Raw genomic sequence first — 19,384 nt, forward strand, 5'->3', positions numbered from 1 at the left:
ACTCCATCATCATTCCTCCCCATCTATCCCATCGCCACACATCCTAAAGTTTCCTCGTTCCATTTTCTCATATGTACACTGAGTGTTATGACTGTATTTGCTCACTTATTTCTTTCTCCATTCATTTGCCCTCTTCCTCCTAGCCCTTTCCCGCTCTGAGAAGACATATTTGATTAGGATATTTCTATATCCTTCAGATTATAGTTATAATATGTACACTGCACACAAACAAAAGAATTACTTTGTGTACTTAATACGTCTGAGGTAGATATACATAGTTCTCTTTATCCAAAGAATTTTGCTTTTTAGGGGGGAGGGGGGAGGCTGGGAAGGGATGTGAAGGGATGTGAAGGAGGAGGCTGCAATGCTTGGTAAGAAATGTATACATTATCCTGCCCATGTAACTGTAACTCCTCTGTACCAGTATGTTCACAAATAAAATTAAATTAAATTAAAAAAAAGAATTTTGCTTTTTATAAAAGCATTTGATGATCTGGTCATTTATAAAGTTTCTAGAGAATTAAACAGCAGTAGTTTCATAGAGGAGATATTCACTTAAATTCCATTTCTCAATTAAGTAGGCTTTTACTTTTCCTTCCACCAAAACAGGAAGTCACTAAGTGCTGTCATTTATCTGATTTGCATTGATGAAACTGCTTAATAATTACCTGTGTACTTTGGACAAAATGCTATGTGAAGAATACTAATAGAGTAGTTTCTAATCCTAACATAGGTAATATCATTAGGAAAACTACAGCTATTTGTTTTTGGAATGCTTGATAAAGTTCCTTTATAGCTATGTTTTCCTAATTTGCTTGGGATAGACAAAAGTTTGCATTGATTTGAAATTACCTAATGATTTTATCACCAGGACAGTTGTATAGGCCAAGTTAAATCAGTCCAAGGTTAAACAAAAATGTTAATAGACTGCAGGATACTGGTGGTCAACATCTGAAATCTTAGCTAATGAGGATGCTGAGATCTGAGGATAGTGCTTCAAAATTGGCTGGGCCAGTAAAGTCAGTGAGACTCTGATCTCCAGTTAACTACCAAAAAGCTGAATGGGAACTGTGGCTCAACTAGTAGGACACTAGACTAGAGCAAAACAACTTAGGGTTGGTGCCCAGGCCCTGAGATCAAGCTTCAGAACTGGCATGCACATATGTACACATACACAGATTAAAATAATCCACAATTAACCAAGTTTTAGCTCTTATTGAAGTTTACTTGTTTTGCCCTGATATATACATATGAGTGTGTGTATATATATATATATATATATATATGAAATGCATAAGGGATGGCTTCAAAGTATTTGTCTTTAGTTTCAACAAATCCTAATCCATTATAGGGATTATATGGTTCAGTATTTATCTATAGGTTTACATATAAGAAATAAAGCATGCTAGCCGGGCGCTGGTGGCTCACGCCTGTAATCCTAGCTACTCAGGAGGCTGAGATCTGAGGATCGCGGTTCAAAGCCAGCCCGGGCAGGAGAGACCGTGAGACTCCTATCTCCAATAAACCACCAGAAAACCGGAAGTGGCGCTGTAGCTCAAGTGGTAGAGCGCTTGCCTTGAGCTGAAGAGCTGAGGGACAGTGCCCAGGCCCAGAGTTCAAGCCCCACAAGCGACAAAAAAAAAAAAAGAAAGAAAGCATGCTGTTGGTGAGGATTCTGGTGTTGTACAGACAAGTAGGATTTACTAATTTATTTTGTAGTTCAAGTCACTGGGTCATAGTGAATGAATTTATGGTGTCCACACACAGTGAAACAGATGCAAAGCCCTTGGTTTCCGGAGATTACCCCATTGGCTCCTCCTGCTCCTCCACTTATTCCTACTTGTCACAAAAGTCCAAGTTTCTCAGTGTCCCTAAGTCCCCTCTCCTCCTCCCCACTTTTTTTTTTTGGTGCCAGCCCTGGGGCTTGAACCCAGGGCATGAGCACAGTCCTGGAGCTTTTTTTTTTTTTGCTTATTGATGACTCTACACTTGAGCCACAGCTCCAATATTTGCTTTTTTGGTAGTTTACTGAAGATAAAAGTCTCACGGATTTTCCTATCCAGGCTGATTTCGAACCGCGATCCCTGGATCTCAGCCTCCTGAATAGCTAGGATTACAAGCATGAGCCACAAGCACCCGGCTTAGAGCTTTACTCTATTTCAACAGTGTCCTCTCCCCTCCTACCTGCTCTGCTTTACCGAGAGAATATTTTCTTGGATCTCCTAATTGCAAACAACCTCCACCCGCAGAGCGTCTGTACTCTCAGACCTGGACAGAAGGTGAACGCTAAACACTAGGTTCCTCGCTCTAGTCCCGCCCACGGACGCAAGGCTTCCGGGTTCCGTCCACGCCCCGGCCTCACTTCCGCCGGCGTCCTACGTCAGGGGTGACGGGCAAGATGGCTGCCGGCGGTCGCTTTGAGTAGTTGCGGACCAGAGAGTCTCCGTGTGGCCGAACCTCGGCGGAGGCGGCTGAGGAAAACCGAGTGGTTGGAGCGCGCTTGAAGCGGCGGAGGCCGGATCTGGGCGTACCGAGCGTCCGGACCGCGGGGCGGCCCTGCTGGGGGCGCGAGGGGGCGCGGAGCGCGCGGAGCCCGAGGCCCGCCATGCCCCGCTGCCCCGTGCGGACCCGGGATTCGCAGCTCCGCGGGGCCGCCGCGCGCTGCCGGCGGGTCTGAAACCTTCCACGATGAACCGGAAGAAGGGAGACCGGGGCTTCGAGAGCCCGCGGCCGTACAAATTATAAGTATTCTTTCCCTTGGCTCGTCTCGCTCGTCCGATCTTGTTTTCAGTGCGCCGTGGCGGCTGCCTGAGACGGACTCGGCAGGGTGGGAAAAGTCTCGTCCAGATGGTGTGTGTGGCCGGAAGGAGGCGCCGAGTGGGCGGTGCCTTCGGTAGATGTAATTCCCCTGACAGGTTAATGGACGTGAGTGCGTCTGTGTGTCTGTGTCTGTCTGTCTGTCTGTCCGTCCGTCCGTGTGTCCCAGTGCTCGGGCGCACAGTCCCTGAACATCTTTTACCCAAGGTTGGCGCTCCACTGCTTGAGCCACACTTCCACGTTTGGCTTTTTGGTTAATTTCACACGAGAGTCTCACAGACTTTTCTTGCCCAGGCCGTCTTTGAACCGCGAGCTTTAGATGTAACCTCTGGAGTAGCTAGGATTACAGGCGTGAGCCTGTAAGTTTTTTTTCCCCCTTACCTGTTTGTTTGTTTTTGTTTTTCATATACAACCCATCAGGTCGTCTGCATCAACAACATAAACTTCCAGAGAAAATCTGTTGTGGTAAGTTTATTTCCAATGACTATAAATAGTAGTAAGGTTACCTTTCATGCTACTTAGAAAACTTATATTCTTCCAGATAATGGGATTTCAAGAATAGATGAGTAAGAGTTAGAATTCAGGTCTGTTTGCTCAGAGTCCCATATTAATTCTTCCATTCATCCATTCTTTCTTTTTTTTCTATTTTTATTATTCCAGATAATGGTATTTCAAGAATAGATGAGTAAGATCAGGTCTGTTTGCTCTGAGTCCCATCTTGATTCTTCCATTCATTAATCCTTTTTTTTTTTATTTATTCCAGTGTTCTTCCTTTTAATCTCTTGTGAGATAAGCAGCCTGCACAGCCAGGCATTTTAGAGTTGTATTTGAAAGAAGGGGATATGGCTTAGTTGTAGATTGTACTTCTTGGTTGTATGAGGTCATTGGTTACATCTGAACCACTGAAAAGTATTTAAACAAGAATAAGCCCCCCCCCCCCCCCATGTAATTGTAACCCCTCTGTATGGTATTTTCACAATTAAAAAAAAGAAAAAGAATAAGCTCATGATAGTTCCTCCCATGAAAATACAATGATAACTATTCTCATAGACTTGACAGCTTCCAAGAGACCACATTTGTTTTCTGATTCTTGTTTGTCTTGATTTAGTGGTACTGATATGTAGTGAAGTTTGAGACAGTATTTGAGATATAGTTAGCCCCCATTCCATCCATTTAGATGTATGGGTTGCTGATACCCACTGTGGGAGAATATCTGAAAGCATAAATACTTAATTTACCTTATCTGAGGGACCTGTATTACAAAGACTTAAATCTTACGAGTTGGTTAATCTTGAATGCCAGTATCAATTTCAGTTTTTAATCCCAGGATGTTAAAAGTTGCACGTCCTCATTTATGCCCATTGAGCAGACACTTGAACTTGTTAGATTCAGTAGTTTTAGTTTTGTTTTGTTTTTACTGTTCTTTGTGTGTGGGCTAGTCCTGGGGCTTGAACAGGGCCTGGGTGCTCTCCCTGAGCTTTCATGCTCAAGGAGGTCCTCTACCACTTGAGTTACAGCTCCATTTCTGGCTTTTAGTGGTTAATTGGAGGTAAGAGCTGCCTCCCGAGTAGATAACAGAGGTGAGCCACCAGTGTCTACCCCTATTTTGGGGAAGGAGGAGATTGTTGTTTTTTCACTTACCAACCTCTGATGAAATAAAATTCTCTATCATTTTTTTCCTGTTCCCTGTTTGGGTTCCTCTTCCTAACGGGCTTAATTTTCATAGATAGTGCAGTTGAGCCATCAAAATGATAAAGTATAAACATAACTGTATCCATTCAGTCACTAGCACAATTATGTTTGAGATTAAGATATTTGGACAACATTTGTATATTGGTAGATTGTAGTATATGTGTTAAATACTTAAATACCAAACAGAAGAAATATATTCCAAAGCATACTGATCTTTATAAGGAAATTATTATTTTTCTTTGCAGGGTTTTGTGGAACTGACTATATTTCCTACAGTTGCAAACTTGAATAGAATCAAGTTGAACAGCAAGCAATGTAGAATATACCGAGTAAGGATCAATGATTTAGAGGCTGCTTTCATTTATAATGATCCAACCTTGGAAGTTTGTCACAATGAATCAAAACAGTAAGTTTAGCACTTCATTAATTGTATAAAGAGAATTTATATAAGAAAAAAGTTTTTATTAGAAAAAAATGTGCTGAAGAGAAACTGGATAGGCAGTTTGAATAGGAGGTGGACTTCCTTCAGATTATCAGCATTTGGCATTTCTAGAATTCATTAGAGTCAAGTTCTTCAGTGTCTTGAAATCAAGGTCTTGGTGTCCCTCTAGAAATGGCTCAAGATAGAGTATGGACCTCAAAGCGAAAAGTCTTGTGTTCAACCTCTAATACAAGTACCAAATAAAGGTGTTATTTGAGAATTTCAAGTAAAATTTTAAAATCATTTTTAATGTTTATATAAGTATTTCATAAATATTAAAATAATTTTCAGAGTTTAGTAGTAATAATAATCTTTAGATCTCTAAAATCCACGGGGGAAGGGGGGGGAAGGAGAAGGATTGGGATTGGGGGGGGAGGGGGGAGGCTGGGAAGGGAGGTGAAGGGTAAACAAAGGAGGAGGCTGCAATGCTTAGTAAGAAATGTACGCATTATCCTGCCCATGTAATTGTAACCCCTCTGTACAGTATGTTCACAAAAAAAATTAAATTAAATTAAAAAAAAATAAAATAAAATCCTTTGACTGCTTAAAAACACCTTAAAAATATTATGTGAACTATATTTGAGGGTATTTATTTTTTAAAGTTTAACTGACTTTTGTTCTTTTAATAACTTTGGTTTTAGTTTTGCTTTAATCATTATGTATTGGGTGTAAAACTAGTCTTTTAACTAGGTGAAAAGCTAAGGGAATGTCCCTAGCTTTACCTGTGGCTTACCTTATGGGAGGTTGATAGAAATAAAGGTGGACAGAGAAAAGGATCATGTCTTTCATCTTGTTTTCTTATTCTCTCTTCCTTTCCTTTTTCTTTCTGCCATATTCCTCTAACTGATTTCAGTGAGCAAATGTATATTTAATATGTACTTTTTTAAAAAATGAAATTAAGGTAGAAAATAGAAGAAAATTATTTTTCTATTTCTATAAGACTTTTGTTGCATCCAGTAGGAAATCAGGGCATATAATTATCAAACAAATACTATTTTTCAATTTTACATTTTCTCTTTACAGTTGTATCAGAAAACTATAGAGATCTTAGCATTCCAAAATTAATTTAAGAAATAATGATCATAGAGCATTGGAGAATATGTATGCCATTGTGTTTATACAGTTTAATAGTTTTTCCTTGGTGAGTAGAGTACCAGTTACTTGATTAAAACTTAACTCCTATGACTTGTGTGAGAAGATACAATGTTTATAAACAAACACTGTCCAAGTATACTTTCGAAAAATATTAGCAAAATCTTGACTTACTGCTAATAAACTTGGCTTTTCCTCCTGTAGGCGAAATCTCAATTACTTTTCTAATGCTTATGCTGCTGCAGTTACTGCTGTTGATCCTGATGCAGGAAACGGAGAACTTTGCATTAAGGTTCCATCAGAGCTGTGGAAACACGTTGATGGTAAAGCACCAAGAATAAATGACTATACATTAAATCATGTTACATTTAGAGGCCAGAAGAATGACATGAAAATTCTTGTTATCTATGTTGCAAAATAACTTCTTGAAATATAAGGGGTTGGAAGCTCTTTTTTTGTAATTAGCATAAATTTATTGTCTCAAAGCTGTTTTATTGTGATTGTTTCCATATATGCCTATAATGTACTTTGATCAGATTTACTCCATTTCATAAATTCTCTTCTTTTTCTTAAGGCCCACTAGCTAACAGGAAAATACTAATCGTGGGCATGACAAAAACACATAGTTTCATTTGTTTAGCATTATTTTTTTTTTCCTGGTTTACTTTTTGTCCTGTATGATACAGCAGATTGAACCCAGGGCTTCAAGGAAACTATGCAAATTGTCTGCCACTGAGTTATATCCTTTTTATTGATTGTATGTGTGCATGTGCGTGCTGTTCCTGTGTCTGGCACTATCCCAAGCTCCTTTGCTCAAGGCTCACACTCTACAACTTGAGCCTCGGCTTCTCTTCTGGACATTTCTGAGTAGTTTACTGGAGATAAACAAGCCTTTCCAAGGCTGGCTTTGAACTGCAATCCTTAGATCTCAGCCTCAATCCTTAGATCTCAGCCTCCTAGGTAGCTAGGATTAAAGGTGTGAGCCACCAACCTCTGGTATTAAAGATATTTTTTAAAAAGTCATGGATGTAGCAGTGTAAAGATTGGATATTCTATGCAGTATCAAATTGGTTTAGAATTAGAATATTTTAGTAGGAAAATGATTAAAAAGTATCTAGTTTAATTCCTTCCTTTAACAGGAGAATAGCCTGAAGTCTGATGAGATTTCTGGCATTCTTTTTTTGTTTTTGGTCGGTCATAGGGCTTGAACTCTGTGCCTGGGTGCTGTCCCTCAGCTCTTCAGCTCAAGGCGAGTGCACTCCCACTTGAGCCACAGTGCCACTTCCAGTTTTCTGGTGGTTAATTGGAAATAAGAGTCTCATGCATTTTCTTTCTCAGGCTGGCTTTGAACCAAGATCCTCAGATCTCAGCCTTCTGAGTAGGATTACAGGTGTGAGTTACCACCAGCGCCTGGCCCTGGCACTTATTCTGTATATTCAAAGCATATCTTTTCTAAATCTTCATTTTCTGTTTTTTAAAAGATGGTGCATATTGTATACAGTTTCTTTTCCATTCCAGGCAGATGTACTACCAATGAGCCATATTATCTACCTCTTCATTTCCTTCTCTATAAAGTTTTATCCTTAATAATTATTATGCTTTTGCCTATTTTTATTTAATCTTATAAATTAATCAAGAAATTAAAAGACTTGTTTGGTTTGCTTTCTGTTTTGGAGGCAGGGTATATAGAAGGGTTTTTATGTTTTATTGCAGGGCACAGAATGGAGTTTATGTGTTTAGGGCAGAAATTGGTTCATCATTTGTGTTTAGATGGTTGTAATCGCTGGGTGTTAAATAATTTTAATGTTAATGAAAACAACACATTTATTCTAAATCAACTAGAATTATCAGTTTTGAGAGAAACACAGCAGGAAAAAAACTTGAAAAGTTTGCAGTTGTATTTGAAAGGCCTTAAGTGTATATTATAGGGGTTGGGTTTGTTTTGTTTTGTGATACTTAGGATAACCCAGGGCCCAGAACATACTATGCAAACACTTCACCAGTAACTTACATCCCCAGCTGTACTTTGTTTTTTGGTCGTGGTCGTGGGGCTTGAACTGTGGGTCTGGGTGCTATCTCTCAGCTCTTCAGCTCAAGGAGAGTGCTCTACCACTTGAGCCACAGCACCACTTCCAATTTTCTGGTGGTTAATTGGAGATAAGAGATTCACAGACTTTCCTTCCCTGGGCTGACTTTTAACCACGACCTCAGATCTCAGCTTCCTGATTAGCTAGGATTACAGGCCTGAGCCACCAGTGCCCGACATTCCTGCTGCACATTTTTCCTTTAATACATTGAAGTTTGTCAGAAACATTGAGGGGTATGACTTTATAGAAGACTATGAGCACTGATTAGATTAATTGGAGATAGGAATACCTATGGAGTAGGGCATGGTATTGAGTAGACAGAGAAATGATAAATCCTAACACAAGTCATGATTTTTAATATAAAATTCAGGTTTTGATTCTCATTTTGTATTCACTGTCTTTAACCTTATAATATAGATCACTTTATATTTTTATGTGTCACCTGATACGTATATATGTTTATTTCTTGCAGAGTTAAAGGTCCTGAAGATACACATTAATTTTTCTTTGGATCAGCCAAAAGGAGGTCTTCATTTTGTGGTACCCAGTGTAGAGGGGAGTATGGCTGAAAGAGGTGCTCATGTCTTCTCTTGTGGGTATCAAAATTCCACAAGGTAGATTATAAACTATTTCAGTTCATTTGGTTTTCCAATTGTGTATTTGTTGTGTAGATATTTTGTACATTGTGGCAAGTATAAACTTATACCTCTTCCAAATCATGTCCCATTAATTTTTTTTGTCATTCTTGTGTCTTACTCTTCTTTGTTTCCTTTCAAGTTGTATTCCGACATAATCATTTTCCTTGGTTCTTTTCTTTACACTGAAGTAGCACATACGTACAGAAAAAATGCACAAATGTTTTGTGTAATGCTCAGAAGTGCACAAGACCACAGCATTACTAGCATTACAGATGCATTTCCTACTTGTTCTCATTCACCATCCCCCACCCCAAGCATGTTTCTCTCCCATGATCCTATTAACTTCATGTAAATGGAACTATATTATATTTTTCATATTTAGTATTCTTGTTTGTTTGTTTGTTTGTTGGTCATGGGCCTGAATGCTGGGCCTGGGCACTGTCCCTCAGCTCTTCAGCTCAAAGCTAGCACTCTACCACTTGAGTCATAGCACCACTTCTGGCTTTTTTTTCTGCTTATGTGGTGCTGAGGAATCGAACCCAGGGCCTCATGCATGCAAGGCAAGCACTCTACCGCTGAGCCACCTTCCCAGCTCCTATCTAGTATTCTTTATATTTAATTTTTTTGGATCAATTGATAGTGACATTTACTTACATCTTTGGTGTGGAATTGTAGTTCATTGTCGTAGCTCTGTAGTTAGCTTTATGTTATTAAATTATTTATAAAGAATACTTTTCTCACATTATTTCTATAAGCCAGAGATAATGTCTTAGGCTCATTTTTGTTTCAGTATCAAGTCCTAGCCCTGACAGATATTAAGACCCAACCTGGACTGATAGAAAAGCAAAAGTAAATTTCCAATCTGGCTTTATCAGCACTCATTTGGGTTACTGCAATTCTTGAGATCAAATCCCAAGGACTGCATTCCTGGCAGACAGTCCTCCACTGAACTGTATCCACAGCCCTTCTTTTCTTTTTTCTTTTTATTCTTTTGTTCTCTCTCTCTATTTGTCTCTTTCTTTTCCTTTTTTACTGTAGTACCGAGGCTTAAATTCAGTGGCTCATACTGTTACACTTGAGCCATACCTCCAACCTTGCTACTTGCTGGCTATTTTGGTGACAATTGCAAGTCCTCTGGATCTCAGCCTGAGTAGCTAATATTATAGGCATGAACCATTATGAGCCATTAATGCCTCACAAACTCATGGTTTGTCTGGAGATAGAGCTTTTTTTTTTTTTTTTGTAAATTGTGAAAATACTTACAGAGGGGTTACAATTACATGGGCAAGATAATGAGTACATTTCTTATCAAGCATTGTAGCCTCCTTTGTTTCCCCTTCCCATCCCTTCCCATCCTCCCCCCTGCCCTCCCACCAAAGTTGTAAAGTTCATTTTCGATATAATGACTTGTACATCTCAGTGTTGCAATGGGTCCACCTGTATCCCTAGTTAAACAATCTTATAAATGTGTTAGAAACAATCGCATGAAAGAAAAAAACATTTGAATATATATCTTAGGGTTCATTTCTCTAACATCAACTTATCTAACCTTTTCTGCTTGACTCAGACATAGACTAGTTATTGCAAATAAGGGAAACCATGGGACCTATGTTTCTTTGGCCCCGGCTTACTTCACTTAATATAATTTTTTCCAAGTCTTTCCATTTCCTAACAAATGGGGCAATGTCATTCTTTCTGACGGAGGCATAGAATTCCATTGTGTATATATACCACATTTTCTTGATCCATTCATCTACTGAGGGGCATCTGGGTTGGTTCCAGATCTTAGCTATGGTAAATAATGCTGCAATAAACATAGTCGTTTTGGTAGCTTTAGTGTGGTCTGTTTGTGAACATTTGGGTAAATGCCCAAAAGTGGGATTGCTGGGTCATAGGGGAGCTCTATGTGGAGTCTTTTGAGGTACCTCCATACTACTTTCCAAAGTGGTTGAACAAGTTTACACTCCCACTAACAATGCAGTAAGGTTCCCTTCTGTCTGTATCCCCTCCAACATCTGTTGTTATTAGAGTTCTTGATTATAGCCGTTCTAACTGGGGTGAGGTGGTATCTCAATGTTGTTTTGATTTGCATTTCTTTTATGACTAGAGAGGTTGAGCATTTCTTCATATGTCTATTGGCCATCCTTCTTTCCTCTTCAGAGAAGTTTCTCTTTAATTCTTTAGCCCACTTATTTATTGGGCAGTTGTTTCTTTGAGGATTTGTTGTTGGGGTATTTAATTTTTTGACTTCCAGGTATGTTTTAGATATGAGACCCTTGTCCGTTGTATGGCTAGTGAAGATCTTCTCCCAATCCGTGGGCTTTCTATTGATCTTGTTAGCTATGTCCTTTGCCGTGCAGAAGCTCTGTAATTTCATGCAATTCCATTTGTCCAACCTTTCTTTGATTTGTTGTGTTTCTGGGTCTTTATGAAGAAAATTTCAGCCTGTGCCAAGGAGACCTAGGGTTTCTCCTATTCCATCCTGTAATGTTTTCAGAGTGTCTGCTTTGACTCCGTGGTCTTTGATCCATTTGGAGTTGATTCTTGTGCAGGGTGATATATAAGGATCTAGCTTTAGTTTTCTAGAAGTAGTTAACCAATTCTGCCAGCACCATTTACTGAAGAGACTGTCTTTCTTCCATTCTATTTTTTTAGCTCCCTTATTGAAGATTAGATGACTATATGTCTGTGGGTTCATTTCTGGGTTTTCAATTCTATTCCATTGGTCCTGAGGTCTGTTCTTGTGTCAGTACCAAGCTGTTTTGATTACTATGGCTTTGTAGTAGAGTTTGAAATTTGGTATTGATATTCCTCCAGCACTGTTCTTTCTGTTGATCGTTTTTGCTATTCGGGGTCTTTTATTGTTCCATATGAATTTTTGGATTGCCTCCCATTTCTTTGAAGAATGAGGTTGGAATATTGATGGGTATTGTATTGAATTTGTAGATAGCCTTGGGAAGTATTGCCATTTTCACGATGTTGATCTTTCCAATCCAGGAGCATGGGAGTTTTTGCCACTTTCTAAGTTCTGTTTTGATTTCCTTTTTCAGGTTTTTAAAGTTTTCATCATAAGAGGTCCTTCACTTCTTTGATTAAGTTAATTCCTAGGGAGATAGAGCTTTTTATGGAGCTCAGGCTCCTGGCACTCAGTGTTCCGTACTTTTCTTCCCTTTAGTTTGTGTTTATACAATGTATTATATACTCTGGAAAAGTAGTCTCTTAATTTAGAAACTAGATTCTGAGTATTCATCTAGTATTCATTATCTCAAAAACCTTCATGTTAAGCTGGGTGCTGGTGGCTCAGCCTGAGGAGGCTGAGATCTGAGGATCCTAGTTTGCAGGCAGCCCAGGCAGAAAAGTCTGTGAGACGCATACCCCCACTTAACCACCAGAAACAAGAAGTGGTGCTGTGGCTCAAAGTGGTAGAGTACTAGCCTTGAGCCAGAGACCTCAGGGACAGTGCCCAGGTCCTGAGTTCAAGCTCCATGTCCAACATACACACACACACACAAACTTCATTTTAGTAAGTGAATGCTCTGTAACTGCTGGCTAACCTAAATATGTGAGTTTAAATTACCTTTCAGTTGAAAATTAGAACTAAGAATTATATTTTAGGATTTGAACTGGAGTTGCCATGTGATAGTTTTTTAATAATTCCAAATACCAGTTGTGAACAGATCTTATTAGATTTTTTTTTTTTTTTTTTTGGTCTGTTTTGGGGCCTGGGCACTCCTTGAGCTATTTTTGCTCAAGACTAGTGCTGTACCACTTTGAGCCACAGTTCCACTTCGAGATTTTTGGTGGTTAATTCAAGATAAGAGTCACAGGTACTGGGAATATAGCTTAGTGGTAGAATACTTGCCTAGCATGCCAGAAGCTTTGGTTTTGATTAGTCAGTAACACATAAACAGAAAAAACTGGAAATGGCACTGTGGCTCAAGTGATAGTGCTAATCTTGAGCAAAAGAAGCTCAGGGTCCTTGCCCCAGACCCTGAGTCCAAGCCTCAGGCCTTAAAAAAAAAAGTCTCACAGACTTTCCTGCCTTAGCTGTCTTTGAACTGCAATACTCAGCTCGTAGCCTTCTGAGTGGCTAGGATTACAGATGTGAGCCACTAGTGTATATAGAGATATATACTAAAAGGCTTTATTAGCCAAATACATGCAGTTTCCTACATGTTATCTAGAAATGTCAAAATAACTTGTATGGGAAAGCAATATTTTCCATACTGTCAATCTTTTTTTCTAGATTTTGGTTCCCATGTGTTGATTCATACTCTGAATTGTGTACGTGGAAATTGGAATTTACAGTAGATGCTGCAATGGTAGCTGTGTCCAATGGAGATCTGGTAGAGACAGTATATACCCATGATATGAGGAAGAAGACCTTCCATTATATGCTCACCATTCCAACAGCTGCCTCAAACATCTCTTTGGCCATTGGACCTTTTGAAATACTTGTAGATCCATACATGCATGAGGTAAGTCCATTCTTCCTCGCATTTACATCTGTCCTTCTACTCTAAAAAGAAAAGTATTAATAAAACAGGGTCTTCTTTCCTTCTTTTCTTCCTTCCTTTCTTCCTTTCTTTCTTTTTTTCTTTCTTTCTTTTTCTCAGTTGTGGGGCCTGAACTCTGGGCTTGGGCACTGTCCCTCAGCTCTTCAGCTGAAGTCTAGCACTCTACCACTTGAACCACAGTGCCACTTCCTGCTTTTTCTGCTTATGTGATGCTGAGGAATTGAACCCAGGGCCTCATGCATGCAAAGCAAGCACTCTACCACTGAGCCACCTTCCCAGCCCAACAGGGTCTTTTTTCTTTTGGCAGTACCAGGTTTGAACTCAGAGACTTCACTCTTGCTAAGTGTAAGCCACTTTACCAATCACTTTTTCAGTTTTCTCACTAATATAAGCTGCCTGGAGCTTTCAGAATATATTTGAAATGTTAGAGCACTACAGTGATTATTCTTTATTACAATTCTTTGGATTACTAAGATACAGGGACTTAGGATATTTCTCAATGTAGAGGACTTAGCTAGCAATTCTAGCAACTTACAAGTTGCTAACAAATTACTATGAAATGTACTGTTTTCACTAAAGTAGCTACTTTTGAATGAGAGGTAAGTTTACAATAAGCCCTAGAATTTAATTCCTTCTGTGCTATATGTGTGAAAGAAGAAATTCTAATTTAATTTGGAACCTAAGTTTTATTTTCAGGAAGTTTAAGTATTTCTCTGATACATAATACATCTTGATCAAAATTTCAGAACTGTGGATAGTTTGTGAATATAATCCATAAACATCAATAATTTTTGTTTCAGCACATTTTTTTTTGGTCAACATCATGAAATTGCTAAAAACAAAATGGATTTATCTAATTGTTTAGGAAGCTTAACATTTTGAAATTACCTTGTACTTAATCTTCCCTGCTTTTTATTTTCAGGTAACTCACTTTTGTTTACCTCAACTTCTTCCATTGCTTAAACATACAACATCTTACCTTCATGAAGTTTTTGAATTTTATGAAGAAATTCTTACGTGTCGTTACCCATATTCCTGTTTTAAGACTGTGTTCATTGATGAGGCTTATGTTGAAGTAGCAGCCTATGCTTCCATGAGCATTTTTAGGTTAGTGTATCCTCAAATTTTAAATGCCTAAGAAAATAGGAGGAGGTAAAATTGGTGTAATGATCATATAAGGATTTTTGATTTTTTTTTGCTCTAGTATAGGTGTTGTTGACTATAAAAATGTTTACATATGAGCAAATGTTCAAATATAGAAAAAGATGAAGAAAAACTTAAAGAAGACTCATTCTTGCCGTGTACCAGTGGCTCACATCTATAATCCTGGCTACTCAGGAGGCTGGGATCTGAGTGTCACCATTCAAAGCCAACCTGGGCAGGAAAGCCCATGAACCTGTCATCTCCAGTTAACCTCCAAAAGCTGGAAGTGTAGATGTGGCTCAAGTGGTAGAGCACTAGCTTGGATCACAAAAGCTCACAGATGGTGCCCATGCTGAGTTCAAGCCCTGAGAACACTGCCAACAACAACAGCAAAATTAACAGATACTAATATATATATTAATATGTATGTGTTGTGTGTTAGTATATATATATATATTTATTTATTTATTTATTTATATGTGTGTGTGTGTGTGTGTTGTTGTTTTTTTTTTTGTTGGTCATGGGGCTTGAACTCTGGGCCTGGGAGCTGTCCCTAAGCTCTTCAGCTCAAGGCTAGCGCTCTACCACTTGAGCCACAGTGCCACTTCCCATTTTCTGGTGGTTTATTGGAGATAAGAGTCTCACAGACTTTCCTGCCTGGGCTGGCTTTGAACCGAAATCCTTAGATCTTAGACTCCTCAGTGGCTAGGATTACAGGCATGAGCCACCGGCGCCCGGCTATATACTAATATTTTTCATGTTTGTTTTACTAGATGTTTATAAAAGCTTAAAGTCATAAATTAATTTGCTGATAGCAGAAATTTGTTGCTGAAAAGTTAGAAAATATTTCTTTTTCATTTTCCTTTCCATTTTCTTGTTACCTTTTCTGCTTCTGTTCTTTCCTTTCTTTGGAGAGCTACAAATTTACTCATTTGTGTCTTAAGAAGAATTTTACCTCTGTTTCTGAATTTTCTTTTTTTGACCAGTCCTGGGGCTTGAACTCAGGGCCTGGACACTATCCTGAGCTCGTCAGCTGAAGGCGAGTGCTCTACTGCTTGAGCCACAGGGCCACTTCCCATTTTCTAGTGGTTTATTGGAGATAAGAGTCTCACTGCCTTTCCTGCCAGGACTGGCTCTGAACCGTGATCCTTAGATCTCAGCCTTCTGTGTAGCTAGGATTACAGGCGTGAGCCACTGGCACCCAGATTTTTTTTTTCTTTTTTGACACCAACTTTCTGTATAGTTAAGGGTCCTCTGGCTTCACCCTCCAGTGTACAGGCATGTGCCACCATGTCTGGCAGGGGAAGATACCTTTTCCATTAGATGGCCCTTTCATATTAGTACCAGTTTCTGATTAACAGCAGTTTCTTCCCACCCTCTTGAAAAGTTACATTTTTTTGTTTTTAATGGAAAGCATTGAGAAACCTTCCTATAAATGAAAATTACCAAGATGAATTTCAGTTAAGTTTTTTTTTCAGAAAAGATTTATAAAGTTGTTTGAAAGGATATTCTGGTTTTTATTTTTTGAAACTAACTTAAGTTCTTTTGTCTGTTTGAAAGTATGACTCTTCTATTCTGACTAAATGTTTCTTGATTATAATTAACTTTCCCTCTTCTTTTGCATTTCAGCACAAATCTACTTCACAGTGCTATGATTATAGATGAGACACCTCTGACTAGGAGGTGTTTAGCCCAGTCCTTGGCCCAACAATTTTTTGGCTGTTTTATATCCAGAATGTCTTGGTAAGTAATTCCAGAGTTTAAAACTACTGACAAAAAGGAATGATTTCGTGGGCTGGGAAGGTGGCTCAGTGGTAGAGCGCTTGCCTTGCATGCATGAGGCCCTGGGTTCGATTCCTCAGCACCACATGAGCAAAAAGAAAAAAGCTGGAAGTGGCGCTGTGGCTCAAGTGGTAGAGCACTAGCCTTGAGCTGAAGAGCTGAGGGACAGCGCCCAGGCCCAGAGTTCAGGCCCCACCACCGGACCAAAAAAGAAAAAGAATGATTTCTTTGTTTTGTTTTCTTTTTCTGCAAAGTAAGTTGAGTTTTGCCCATTTTGTGGATACCTGTTACAGAAAATGTTATTTGGAGCCTGATTATGGTGACAGCATGACTTTAATTATGGTATGAGGAGCACATTTTTTTTGTGTGTGTGTGTCAGTTGTAGGGCTTGAACTCTGGGCTTGGGTGTTGTCCCTGCATTCTTCAGCTCAAGGCTGAAGTGCTCTATCACTGGAGCCACCGGGCCACTTCTCATTTTCTAGTGGTTTATTGGAGATAAGAGTATTATGGGCTTTCCTTCCCAGGCTAGCTTTGAACTGTGATCCTCAGATCTCAGCCTCCTGAATAGCTAGGATTACAGGCATGAGCCACTGGCACGAGTCTAAGGAACACAATTTTGAAGTTTTCCAAGACTACCATAGTAAAACCTCATTCCAAAGAAATAAAACAGAAAAAATATTTTCTATGTAGCTCATGAAAAATAGTTTTAAGTTTCATCTAAATTTTTGGCCTTAAAATCAGTATAATTACTTCAACAATGTATCTTAAAAAATGAAGTATGACACTTCCCTAATTTGGGGAGGGAAAGGAAGGGAGGGGAAGAGCAAAAACAAAATGCTTAAATAGGGATACAAGTTGACCCATTATAACAATGAGATGTACAAGATACTCTGTTGAAAAATGAACTTTACAATTTAGGGGGGAGGTGAGTGTAGTTGTGGAGGTAGGAGGGAAGATATGGTAGGGGAAATATAAAGGAGGAGGCAACAATGCTTGATAGGAATTGTACTCATTACCTTGCTCTTGTAACTGTAACCTCTCTGTATAGTATTTTTACAATAAAAAGTATTAAAAATTTAAAAATGAAGTATGAATTTTGTTAATAGTGTCCTAAAAAAATCTGAATGCTAGCCAGGTATTGGTAGTTGTGCTTACAATCTAGCTACTAAGGAGGCTGAGATGAGGATTGTGGTTTGAAGCCAGCCTGGGAAGGAAAGTGCACAAGAGTCTTTCCCTCCAATTAGCCACTGAAAAGTGGATCTGTGGCTCAAGTGGTAAAGCACTAGCCTTAGCAAAAAAAAGCTTGGGGACAGCATCCAAACCCTGAGTTCAAGCCCCAGAATCAAAATGCAAACAAAGAAGTCTGAATGCTAACTGGGCACTGTTAGTTCATGCCTGTGATCCTTGCTAGTCAGGAGGGGCTGAGGTCAAAGGGTTGCGGCTCAAAGCCAGCCTGGGTAAGAAAGTCCTGTAGACTCTTATTCTCTAATTAACCACCAAAAAAGCTGGAAGTGGAGGAGTTGTGGCTAAAGTGTTAGAGTGCAAGTCTTGAGTTAAAAAGCTCAGGGACAGTGCTCAGATTCTGAATTAAAATCCCAAGACCAACATAATACATGCACACACACACAAATCTGAATGCTACATGAATGTGTGAATATACAGAAAAATATAATTAGAATTCTAATATCAGAGTAGTTGGGAATGTTCCAGGTAACATTTAAGATAAGGTAATTCTCCTGTACAGTACTGATATTGATAGGCAGGTTTTTTTTTTTTTTTTCTAGTGTTTAGTGTTATATCAGTTTAATTGAAACATGCAAGTATAACATTTTGTGGGCTGGAGGTATAGCATATTTGTAGATCACTTGCCTAGCATGGGCCAGACCTTGACTCCCTTAAGATTATAATCTTTCATTGTTTACATCTTATACCATATATATTATATAAATCTTAGATTCTTTTTCTGTCTTGCTGCAGGGGAGAGGACAGGATAGGGCTTCTCGATTTGATTGTCCTAAAATTACATCTAGTTTCATTAAGGTATAATACTTAAAACATAGTAGGCAAAATGTTCAGATAGATGAACATAGGAATGAATAAAGGAGTGAATGGTGCTAATTACCTTCTGGAGAAACTAAAATATAATTTACCATTAGGTTTTAGAATATTATTGGAAATTATGTGTAGGATTGACAATATTAGAACATGAACTTGTTAGTTGAGCAGTGCCATCTTGATTGTAGGCAAGTCCTTCCCTAGAAGCAGACAGTGAGCAGAATTGGGCAGGAAAGTTTCACTGGGAGGATAGAGCATATATACTTTGGTAAATTTTACTTGAAATAATACTTATGAAGCGAAGCTTTTTTTCCCCCCTGTACTGGCTTAGTATAATACTTATAAAGCTTTTTTTTGTTTTTCCCTCTGTACTGGCTTAGTTCATGCTAGGCAAATGCTCTACCACTGAATTACATTGTTCCAGCCACAACATAGTCTTATAATTAAGGTACAGCCAGATATAAAGACAGCTGAATGGCAGCTCAGCCAGAGGAATTTAGGAAACCTAATAATTTGTTAATAACATATTTTTCTTTTACAAAGCAGAGAAATACAACTATTTTTGCTGACCTCATGTAAAGAGTTTTTATAATTAAAAAAAAGTTTATTTTGATGTTTTTGCTTAGGTCTGATGAGTGGGTGCTGAAAGGAATTTCAGGCTATATTTATGGACTTTGGATGAAAAAAACTTTTGGTGTTAATGAGTACCGTCATTGGATTAAGGAGGTAAGAAGAACTGGGTCATTTACTTACAAATCAGAAAACTATATTATAGTATTTCCTTGATTTCTAAGTTATCCTATCCATGTAAAATAATTTAAAAATGTTACTGAAAAAAGCTGATTTCTTTTTCCTCACATAATGAGACTCACTTGACTGAGAAGGACTAATGATCTGTCACAATTAGGTCTTGAAGACTTTACTTTTCCCGAAGGAAGAAAACACTTTTAAAAACATTTTTATTGTTATTATAAAGGTGATGGATACATGAGTAGATGAGTTACTGTTTCATAGTCAGGTAGTGAGTACACTTCTTTTTGGACAATGTTATTCCATGAAGCAAACGTTTAAACTATAAAT

General features: G+C 38.6%; 1 protein-coding gene across 5 annotated transcripts in view; it reads left to right on the plus strand.

Annotated features, from left to right (window-relative positions):
- Window positions 1-2,531: 2,531 nt before the first annotated feature.
- Window positions 2,532-19,384, plus strand: part of Taf2 (TATA-box binding protein associated factor 2) — a 63,741-nt gene continuing 46,888 nt past the window's right edge. For 2 of the 5 annotated variants that reach the window (XM_042672962.1, XM_042672963.1), the window contains exons 1-9: window positions 2,600-2,741; window positions 3,228-3,282; window positions 4,755-4,915; window positions 6,287-6,405; window positions 8,642-8,783; window positions 13,054-13,285; window positions 14,247-14,431; window positions 16,097-16,210; window positions 18,931-19,030. In XM_042672962.1, the coding sequence (XP_042528896.1) occupies window positions 2,689-2,741; window positions 3,228-3,282; window positions 4,755-4,915; window positions 6,287-6,405; window positions 8,642-8,783; window positions 13,054-13,285; window positions 14,247-14,431; window positions 16,097-16,210; window positions 18,931-19,030 (1,161 nt within the window). In that variant the 5' untranslated portion in view covers window positions 2,600-2,688. Of the gene's footprint in view, window positions 2,742-3,227; window positions 3,283-4,754; window positions 4,916-6,286; window positions 6,406-8,641; window positions 8,784-13,053; window positions 13,286-14,246; window positions 14,432-16,096; window positions 16,211-18,930; window positions 19,031-19,384 lie in introns of those variants that run through there. The other 3 variants (XM_042672964.1, XM_042672966.1, XM_042672967.1) reach the window with 3 other exon arrangements.

The sequence above is a fragment of the Dipodomys spectabilis genome, unplaced genomic scaffold (assembly GCF_019054845.1).
Source record: "Dipodomys spectabilis isolate Male_0828 unplaced genomic scaffold, ASM1905484v1 ptg000783l, whole genome shotgun sequence".
Lineage (NCBI taxonomy): Eukaryota > Metazoa > Chordata > Mammalia > Rodentia > Heteromyidae > Dipodomys > Dipodomys spectabilis.